We start from the raw sequence: 10,060 nt of genomic DNA on the forward strand, positions 1-10,060 counted from the left end.
CTTCCGGTTCAGGGCCCGCCCCTTCCGGCCCGCCCCGCTCTGCCCCCCCCTTCCGCCATCCTACCCATAGAGTCGGGCCGCCCGCTGTCACAGAGCGGCCCGGGCGGAGGCCAGAGCGGCCGCGCGGGGCTATGGCGGTGGCCAGGGTGAGGCCGCGAGGGGGGTTACTGGGGGTGAAGGGGTGTTACAGGGGAGCGGTGGGTCCCGGGGCAAGGGCAGGCGGTGCGGAGGAGCCGAGGAGACGGGGGGGGTCTGGGGGGGGTGAGTGTGTGGGATGGGAGATCGGGGGCAGCGGAGTCTGGGGGGGTTGTGGGATGGGGGGTTGCAGGCATCAGGGCCCGGGGTGAGGGGGATACGGGATCGGGGGCAGCGGGGTCTGGGGAGATTGTGGAGGTTTAGGGGCAGAAGGGTCGTGGGGATTACATGGTGGGGGCAGCATCAGCAGGGAGTTACAGGATGGGGGGGCAGCAGAGTCTGGGGGTGATGTGGGATGGGGGACCGTGGATTCTAGGGGCGCGGGGGGGCGTGTGTGCTGGGGATCCCCTGCTGTGCAGGAGCAGCCAGGCCTGATGTCCCCTGCTCTGTCTGTGTCCCTTTCCCAGCTCTGCTCCCTGCCAGGGCAGGCTCTGCGTCAGCATGTTGTGTGGCCGGTGTGCCTGCAGCGTGGCTACCGTGGGGACTCCCCGAGGGACTCGGGGAAGGATGTGCTGGAGATCCCCTTGCCCCCTTGGCAGGAGCGTCCCGACGAGCCACTGGAGACGAAGAGAGCCCGGCTGCTGTATGAGAGCCGCAAAAGGGGGATGCTGGAGAACTGCATCCTGCTCAGGTGAGGTGTGGGGTGCCCTGTCCTCCTTCCGGGCTGCACAGCCACCCTCCAGTGCTTGTCCGTCTGTCCTTCCCCCCAGCACCCTATCAATTTGTCCCAGGGGCAGACGGGGTAGGGGGGTGGTGAGTACTTTACAGGATAGATAAGATCAGCCCTGGCGAGCTAAGGGAGAAAGACCAGTTGAGTTGAGCATAGCACTGTGTAGTTCAGCTCCCTAAAGATGTCACAAGTTTTCAGTTAACAAGGAAGAGCCCCAAGCAGGGGGGTTTTGGGTCTAAAGCAGAGGTTAAGGGAGAGCAGGCTGGGGTTTGAGGCAGGTCGCTTTGGACCCAGCTCCTCCGTGACTTGTGGTGTCGTGTAGCAAGCTGGGTGCCAGTCAGGCTCTTCCTCCAGTCTCCTGCACTCATCCTTGAACATCACAAAACCATCTGGGTTGGAAAAGCCCTTGAAGATCCTCCAGTCCAACCATGAACCTCACACTGACCATTCCCAACTCCACCAGATCCCTCAGCGCTGGGTCAACCCGACTCTTCAACCCCTCCAGGGATGGGGACTCCCCCCCTGCCCTGGGCAGCCCATTCCAACGCCCAACAGCCCCTTCTGCACAGAAATCCTTCCTCAGAGCCAGCCTGACCCTGCCCTGGGCAGCTTGAGGCCATTCCCTCTTGTCCTGTTGCTTGTTCCTTGGTTCAAGACATTCATCCTCCCTCTCTGCACCGTCCTTTCAGGGAGCTGTAGAGGGCCATGAGGTCTCCCCTCAGCCTCCTCTTCTCCAGACTAAACAACCACCAATTCCATCATCCTCTCTGCAGCCTCTTTGCAAAGGAGAACCTGAACCGCATGAGCGAGCAGCAGCTGAACCTCTATGACCGGCTCATCAATGAGCCCAGCAATGACTGGGACATTTATTACTGGGCCACAGGTACGGCGTGACTGCCCATTGCCCTGCCTGCTCCCAGGCTGTGCTGTCACTCGGGGCTGTGGGCACTGGGTTTGGGGGGGGTGGGTGGTACTTTGGGACAGGCCGAAGCAGTTCTCTTGCAGACGACACCAAGTTGGGTGGGAGTGTTGATCTGCTCGACGGCAGGGAGGCTCTGCAGAGAGATCTGGGCAGGATGGAGCAATGGGCTGAGGCCAACTGGGGGAATTCCACTAAGGCCAAATGCCGGGGGCTGCCCTTGGGCCACAACAACCCCCAGCAGTGCTACAGGCCTGGGGAGGAGTGGCTGGAGAGCTGCCAGTCAGAGAGGGACCTGGGGGGGTGATTGACAGCCGGCTGAACAGGAGCCAGCAGTGTGCTCAGGTGGGCAAGGTGGCCAGTGGTATCCTGGCTTGTGTCAGCAATGGCGTGGCCAGCAGGGACAGGGAAGGGATCTTACCCCTGTGCTCGGCACTGGTGAGGCCGCCCCTCAATGAGTGGGTTCAGTTTTGGGCCCCTCACCCCAAAAAGGCCATTGAATGACTCGAGCGTGTCCAGAGAAGGGCAACGGAGCTGGGGCAGGGTCTGGAGCACAGGTCTGCTGGGGAGCGGCTGGGGGAACTGGGGGGGTTTAGTCTGGAGAAGAGGAGGCTGAGGGGAGACCTCCTGGCCCTCTACAGCTCCCTGACAGGAGGGTGCAGAGAGGGGGGATGAGTCTCTTGAACCAAGGAACAAGCGCCAGGACAAGAGGGAATGGCCTCAAGCTGCCCAGGGCAGGGTCAGGCTGGCTCTGAGGAAGGATTTCTTTGCAGAAGGGGCTGTTGGGCGTTGGAATGGGCTGCCCAGGGCAGGGGGGGAGTCCCCATCCCTGGAGGGGTTGAAGAGTCGGGTTGAGCCAGCGCTGAGGGATCTGGTGGAGTTGGGAACGGTCAGTGTGAGGTTCATGGTTGGACTGGAAGATCTTTAAGGGCTTTTCCAACCCAGATGATTCTGTGACTCTTGCTGCTCTTTCCTGGTTTTCCCACAGAAGCAAAGCCCACGCCAGCTGAGTTTGAGAACGATGTGATGGCCATGCTGAAGGAGTTTGCCAAGAACAAGAAGAAGGAGCAGCGCCTACGTCAGCCAGACCTGGAGTATCTCTTTGAGCCACCCCACTGACAGGTTGGAGGGGGGCTGCCTTCTCTGTCCCCATCCCCTGGAGCAGAGGAGGGGTGCGGGGCCCTGTGGAAACATTGATGCTGCTGCCTTCCTCACGGCTCTCCTCTTCCTCCAGCAGCAGCTCCCTCGGGCTCAGGGCACGCTAAATAAAGCTGTGGCTGCTAGCCCTGCTGCCTCCCTCCTGCTACGCTGTGGGAGCAGGGCTCTGCTTGGGGCCTGGGGCGGGTGGGTGGCAGCGACAATCTGAGCTCGCTCGGGGACATGCCAGCTCGCTGCTGTCTCCAGCTCCTACCTGTCCTTTGAAACCCTTTTTTGGGGGACCCAGGGGAGGTGACCCCACACCCAGAGGGCGCAGGAGGTTGGAGTGGGGCATCCTGCTCCCCGATACCCTCTGTGGGGTGTCCCAGCGCTCCCCAAGAAGTGTGATAGTCTCTAAGGGCCCCACGTGTCACCACGCCGGTGATCGGGAGATGGCATCACTATCCCAACTTCCGTTGGGACATTACACAGCACACACACACACCCCACACCCCCCCCCCCATGGCGTCTGTTCTGTCCCTGTGCCGAGCTGCGGGCCTTGGCGCAGGACTCGCCTGCTGCAGGGCTGGGCGCCGTCTCCCCTCGGTGAAGGCACACGCCAACCTCATGAACTTTTATGCCACAACCTACATGGTGGCACATGGTACGGGGTTCTGAAGGCCTCCTCGAAAATTGGGGGGGAACTTTATTCCTCGGGGCTGAGCCTCTTCTCCTCACTGTCACCCAGGCCAGCTGCGTTTGCGTCCCCACTTTGGCCACCGCACCGAGAGCGGCTACGTGTCCAACAACCACCCGACCATCTCCTGCCTGCTCTGCCTGTGTAGCGCAGCCCAGGGGTAGGTACCCCTGCTGTGGGGGGGACACAGGAGCAAGTTTTGGGGTCACTGTCACAGCCATACTGGCCTCCTGCTGCAGCCACTTCGAGGACACGGCCACCTCCACCACCGCTGAGCACTTGAAGCCCTTCTGGCTCCCACATGGCCGGAACCTCCTGCCCTAGCACGTCCAGCAGTCAGGGAGTGGGTACCCCCATGGGTCCTCCCTTCCTTTCCTCTGCACCAGGGCAGTGAGTCCCCAGCACGCGCGGCTCCCCCAGGGCTCCCCCAAAGCATCCAGGAAGCACAGCACATGGAGCTTCCGCACCGGTCCTGCCCAGCCAGGTGTGGTTTTGGGGGTGGCGGTGGTCCCAGGACCAGTTTCAGCCCCAGGAGGTTTTGGGGTGTCAGTGGTTTCAGGGCCAGCTCATTCCCCAGGAGATTTTGTTGTGTCAGTTGTCCCAGGGCCAGCTCCAAGCCCAGGAGCTTTAGGAGATGTTGGAGGCCCCCTGCCCTGCATCACCCCTCCCTGCCCACCCCCAAACACAGGGGTCAGGCAGGGCCCCCAGGCTCTGTCCAGCCAGTAATGCCATGGCTGGCAGTGGGGCTGAGAAAAGGGGGGCTCCCCCCTGCCCTGCCTGCTCCCCAAAGGTGTCCCGCAGATGACTATCAGCACCAAGGAGCAGTCGGATTTCACCAGAGCCACCCTGAGGAGCGACCGTGTCCTGCCAGCCCAGCCTGTGAGCCCCCTCCCCACCGCATCCCCGTCCCCCGCCAGCCCCCTGCCCCTCCTGCACCTCAAGAGACACTTTTTCTCTCCTGCAGCTCGGCCTTAGCATCACCAGGACAGATTTCCTGCCCTCTGCGTGCAGCCACGTAAGCATGGCGAGGGGAGGGGGTGGCAAGCCCCCAGCAGGCAGGGCTGGGGGTGCAGGCAGGGGGACACGCGTGTCCCAGTCACCATCTCCATCCGGGCAGCGAGACGCTCCCAGCGGGCTCCGAGTGAGGCAGTGGGTTCAGCCGGGAGGCGTGGATGGGCCTGGGCACGGCGGTGAGCAGGATCCCACCCCACTGCCCGTCTCCATGTGCCCTCCCCAGCCTCACCCGTTGTCCCCACACAGACCTTGCCTGCCGTTGGCCACTCCGTTGTACTCCTCTCCCGAGGGGTGCCGGCACCCCGAGTGACCCAGGCTGGCCTGCGGGGTTAGGAAGGTGGGTGTAGCCATGGCCCTGGCCCCGCAAGACCATGCACCCAACCACTCTCTATCCCCCAGGAGCTGTCAGGGTTCACCAAAAACCACGGCCAGTACGTGACCCCCCGCCTGACCCTGTCCCCCACAGCGCCAGGTGAGTTTGGGGTGACTCTGGGAGTTCCTGAGGGTCTCCAGCCTTACCATCCCAGCTCTCCTGGATTTTCCAGCCAGGTGTAACCTAGATGGCCAAAAATGGGGGTATCCAGCCCCAGTGCCCCAGCAGCTTCAGCACCAACAACCGCCCCACAGGGCGGGGGGACATCGTTGGCCACCACCTGGTGTAGCCCCCCCCCCCTCCCCTGCACCCCAGGCAGCCCAGCCTCACCTTCTTTGGAGACCCCCCCCAATCCCTGAGAGCACATGGAGAAATAAAACCCCAAAACAGTCTTCCTGGGCACAGTGTCATTGTCACCCCTGTCCTTCCGAGACCCCGTGGCAGGACTGCGACTGCGCCCAGCCCTCATTTTGGAGGCTGCCTGCACCCCAAAGGCTGACAGGAGGATTGTAGGGGGGGGGTGGGGGTGTTGGGGGGTGCCACCTGGCCTGCAGCCGCTGGAGGGCTGTACGAGCCCGGTTTTCCGTGCCGGCTTTGGGATGACACAGCTGATTTGCGGCAGACAGGGCTGGTTGGGGTGGGCAGCGGGAGGAGGAGGAGGAAGAGCCCCAACTTGTCCTGCAGAGTGGGCAGTCACGGCATGGGGGGTGTGGGGGTGTCTTCATCCATCCCCTCCCTGGCCGTGGGGCGTGCAACCAGGCTCCGGGGAGGTGGGGGGGAAAGGGCAGCGGGGAGCGGTGGCTGTGCCGGGGAGGGGGCCCTGCGGCACCTCCCTGGGGTTCCCAAGGGACGCGGGCGATGGCGGAGGGGGACACCCACATGTCGCCCGGGGACATGCTGAGCCCCGGCTGCCGGCGTGGGGCGTGGCCTGGCAGGAGAGGGGCGTGGTCTTGGAAACAATGGGCGTGGCCAGAGGAGGCGTGGCACTCCCACCGGCCAGGTACCCCGGGAGGGGGGCGTGTCTCTCCCCTCCCGGCCACGCCCCTCCCGCTCTCCCATTGGCTGCAGCCGGTTGCCTTAGCGACGGCGGCGCGGGCCCCGCGGCGGGGATGGGGAGCGGTGGCTCGGCGGGGCGCTGGGCCTCGGCCGAGGGCCCGGAGGGGGACGAACAGCGGCTGGAGGTGCGGGGAGGGCGCGTCCCGGCGGCCCTGTGGTCTCAGCGCGGACTGCGGAAGCTTTACCTGAGCGGTGCGGGGCTGCGGGAGCTGCCGGCTGAGCTGGGGGGGCTGAAGCACCTCCGCACGCTGGCCCTGGATGGCAACGAGCTGATGGAGGTGCCCGAGGCCTTGTGCCGCCTGCCCCGCCTGGCCTACCTCTACCTGGGCCGCAACGGGCTGCAGGGGCTGCCGCCCGCCTTCGCCCACCTGCAGAGCCTGCGCTGCCTCTGGCTGGAGGGAAACTTCCTCGCCCGCTTCCCCAGTGCCCTCCTGCGCCTGCCTGACCTCCGCAGCCTCCAGCTGGGTGACAACCGCCTCACCCGCCTGCCTGCCGGGCTGTCCCGCATGGCCACCCTGCGAGGGCTCTGGCTCTACGGGAATCGCTTCGAGGAGTTTCCCCCAGTCCTGCTGCGGATGGTTCATCTTCACGTCCTCGACCTGGATCGCAACCGCATCGCTCGCTTTCCCGACCTGACTTGCCTCTCCGCCCTGCGGCTCCTCTCCTACGACCACAACCCCATCCAGCAGCCACCCTGTGTCGGGGATACCGTTCAGCTGGTGGGTAATGGGGCACAGGAGTTCATGGAGGCACGGCAGGAGCGCCTGCAGAGCCTCCAGCAGCAGCAGCAGGAGGAGGAGGAGGAAGGCACCGAGGCCCCACCGGCAGCCCCCGGGGACGACTCACCACTGCTGGAGGACGGGGAGAGCAGCTTTGCAGCCTTGCCAGGCTCCCCAGAGGAAACATGAGCCATCATGCTGCAGCCGGACACCACAGTGGGGTGGGGAGCCTCCCCCGGGCTCCCAGGGCCCACCGTCTCCCAGCTGGTGCTGCTGGGGAAGATGGAAGCTCAGAACCTCCCTGTGAAGGAAAACAGATGGCCCAAGGACCAGCATCTCCCAGTCAGGACAACCAAGAGCTGCCTCCTGGATCTGCAGGCCTTGTGGATCACGATCAGGATCCATGAGCCCAGCTCAGAGCATCCCATGTAACCGCAGGGTGCCTTGGATGGGGGCAACAGCCCTCTGCCATGATGAGTGACATTCCGCCCCCCCCCCGCCCAGACCCCACTGGCCTGCTGGGCAGGCCCTGGCAGGCAGCACAGCGCTGCTGCGAGCCAGGTGAGCACGGGGACCTTCCTACCACCCCCCCCACACCTCCTCTGCTCCTGGTTGCGTGGGGCAGGATGGGGAAAAAGCGACGCTGTCTGCATCCACATGGACCCTGTCACCCTGAAGAGTGGCGAGGTTTGAGAGCAAAGACTCAGAGCCCTTCTCGCCCACAAGACCCCCATCCTGCTGCTGGAATTGGGCTGGAGGAGGGAGAGGTCTCCGCTGGGCTCCTCCCAGCCATCAGGTTTGGGAAGGAGCTGATGGAAACTGCCTGTCTCAAGCCTGGAAAGGCTTTTGCCTCTGTATGGGAAGAGGAGCTCCGGCTCGAGCTCTGTGTCCCCCAAAACGGGTACCACAGCCCGGGCTGCCACCTTATCCATCCTCTTTCCCTCCCTGAGTGCCCTTTGTACCAAACTCAAGCAATAAAAAGCACAAACCCAAGAAAAACCGGTGTGAGAGAAACGTGATGGGGTCTGTTTCCAGAGGGGAAGGGCCTGCTTAAGAGCAGCTCAAAATGCAGCAACACATCCTGGTGCGAGTCCACCAGCTCCTCTGATGTTTTGAGATTTGAGGGAGTCTTGTTTGCCCCCCCCAGCCCATCTCCAAACTGTGCTCCCCCTCTCCACCCGTAGTGTGGCAGGTGAGCTCGGCTGCGCTGGCATGGAACGCTCCCCGCCGAGGGCTGGGGCTCGCTGGAGGTTTCAGACCGCGCATCCGCTCTTTCATTGCGAGGGGTTTGGGGTTGGTGGCTGGGAGGCAGCCAGCGCTCCTGCCACATCCTTGCCTGTGCTCATGGGGTGGATGCTGATGGGTTTTCCCCCCCACCCCCTCCTCCTCCTTGCTCTGCAGCAGGAACCGCAGCTATTTTAGATGCAGTGGAACAACCTCAGCTGGGGGATGCGCAGGGTCTGTCAGCGCTGGGCCCTCCAGCAGCGGAGGCTGATGAAGCCTTTCCAGTGGTAACAAGGCCCCATTTCCACTCCTGCTTGTGAACGGTGGATTTGGGGTTTGGCAGGAGCTCGGCTCACTCTTCCCCCTTGGGTTGGGGTCCGTCAGTCCCTCTTGCCTCCCACGTGGCTTGTAGCCATCCTGGCACAGGGCACCCAGCCCCACCCATGGCACCCTGGGGGTCATGCCATCAATCTGGGGTGCTGCTGCTTTGCCTGGGGAGGCAGTGCTTTTAATTAGCAGCTAATTATCCATCGCCCCACAGGGTGCTGGCCCTGGCAGAGCACTGCAGAACTCCGAGCCCCAGCTATAAGCGAATTTCTGCCTGGCACAACCCATCTGCTGCCACCAGCTCCATGTCTATGCTCAGCAGGGCAAGGGGTGCAGGTGGCCCTGGGTGCTACCAGCCTGTCCTCACAGCAGTGGCAGGGCCCAGAAGCTCTGACACCTGGGGAGGGGGGGTCCCTACCTCCCTACACTCTTTTCCCACCACCTCAGCCTTTCACAGCCCTGGAGTTTCACGTTCTGGCTGGGGAAGGAGCTGGGTGGGGGTCCAGGCACCGCGCTGGCACGGCACCAATCGGCGCGGCGACACGAGGGCCAGAAGCTGCCGCAGTCAGCGGAAACCTCACATGTTTCTGCTACGCGCAAGTATTTCGGGGACGCTGGCATCGTTGAGCCCCAGCACCCGGCAAGGCGTGCGCACAGTGCATCATCCATACGTCTGTCTCTATATATATCCCTGCCTACTCGCCCAGCCCTGCGTACAACGGCTTGTGGCCTCGCCGCAGCTGGGATCACGCTGCTATTTCCATCTGCTCCTGCTGGCTCCAAGCACAAAGGACGGGGCTTGGGGATCGCTGCGGCGCGGGCCGGTTCCATGCAACAGGAGCACCAGGATGGCGGCACGAGGCCAGGTGTATTTTCTTTTTTGCTGTGTTCAAAGATGTAGCAGGATAAAAGAAACGCGGCTCTGGCGTAACACAGCCCAAACAGCAGCCAGGCTCGATGGCACCTTGGCTGTCAGTAGCTTGTTGTTGCCAAAATCTCCAGGTTTGGCTCAGCTGGACATAAAGCAGAGCCAGAACGGGAGCAAGCAGCAGCATCCTACCCTCCACTGGGACAGAGGAGCTGGCCAGGGGACAGCCTTGTCCCCTGCTTCCACCAGCCACCTCATCCCAGCGCCTGAAAAGCACATCCAGAGGGATGGTACCCTGGGCATGGAGCACGCGGCTCTCCTGCCGTCCCCACGTTTGGAGTTTCATTTATTTATTCAAGACCAGTGTTCAGTGAATTATTTAACACAGCCACTTGAGCCTTTGCAGTGCAGCCAGCACCGCAGGCAGCCACGTGCCCCCTGTTTCACCACAGGCTGCTGCCCAGGATGTGGTTTCCCCCCCCACCCCCAGTCCCTGCCTGGCATGTCACCCCCCCTTCCCCCCCCAGCTGGGATGGGCACTCACCTTCCTGGCCCCCTTGGCGCCCATGGGGAACCGCTGGCAGTGTCACCTGGCTCAGCACAAGCTGGGACTGTCAGGATTGGCCCCCAGGGCTGGGGGAACCCCAAAACCCCCACCAGGACCCCCAATCCCTTGCACTGCTCCCAGGAGCTGCCATCCAGCACAACCACTTCTTGCAGCCACCACAACAAAGAGCTTCTTGCTCGGGCTGCTCTTAATGAACCCTCACTAATTGCCCTCATTAACTGCCCTCATTAGCAGGCCCAACCCTGCAGCTTTTGCAGGTGGCTTTCCCCACCCCCCACCCCCCCTTTGCAGGG

At 63.3% G+C, this 10,060-nt stretch overlaps 2 protein-coding genes and 1 pseudogene across 2 annotated transcripts; all 3 read left to right on the top strand.

The window, feature by feature from the left end:
- The first annotated feature begins 22 nt into the window (after positions 1 to 22).
- Positions 23 to 3,067, top strand: SDHAF2 (succinate dehydrogenase complex assembly factor 2). The gene is made up of 4 exons (XM_074918406.1): positions 23 to 146; positions 603 to 826; positions 1,639 to 1,748; positions 2,773 to 3,067. Exons 1-4 carry the CDS (start codon positions 132 to 134, stop codon positions 2,901 to 2,903), a joined length of 480 nt encoding a protein of 159 aa, XP_074774507.1. The 5' UTR covers positions 23 to 131; the 3' UTR covers positions 2,904 to 3,067.
- A 100-nt stretch (positions 3,068 to 3,167) lies between these two features.
- Positions 3,168 to 5,294, top strand: LOC141966190 (uncharacterized; annotated as a pseudogene).
- An 820-nt stretch (positions 5,295 to 6,114) lies between these two features.
- LRRC10B (leucine rich repeat containing 10B) lies at positions 6,115 to 7,117 on the top strand. The gene has a single exon (XM_074918380.1). It carries the CDS (start codon positions 6,115 to 6,117, stop codon positions 6,967 to 6,969), a length of 855 nt encoding a protein of 284 aa, XP_074774481.1. The 3' UTR covers positions 6,970 to 7,117.
- The last annotated feature ends 2,943 nt before the right edge of the window (positions 7,118 to 10,060 follow it).

The sequence above is a fragment of the Athene noctua genome, chromosome 14, assembly GCF_965140245.1.
Source record: "Athene noctua chromosome 14, bAthNoc1.hap1.1, whole genome shotgun sequence".
NCBI classification, from domain to species: domain Eukaryota; kingdom Metazoa; phylum Chordata; class Aves; order Strigiformes; family Strigidae; genus Athene; species Athene noctua.

Coding starts and splice junctions, on each gene's coding strand:
- SDHAF2 (XM_074918406.1), top strand. Junction 827..1,638: donor GAGAACTGCATCCTGCTCAG/GTGAGGTGTGGG, acceptor TCCTCTCTGCAG/CCTCTTTGCAAAGGAGAACC. Junction 1,749..2,772: donor CATTTATTACTGGGCCACAG/GTACGGCGTGAC, acceptor GTTTTCCCACAG/AAGCAAAGCCCACGCCAGCT.
- LRRC10B (XM_074918380.1), top strand. CDS start 6,115: ATGGGGAGCGGTGGCTCGGCGGGGCGCTGGGCCTCGGCCGAGGGCCCG.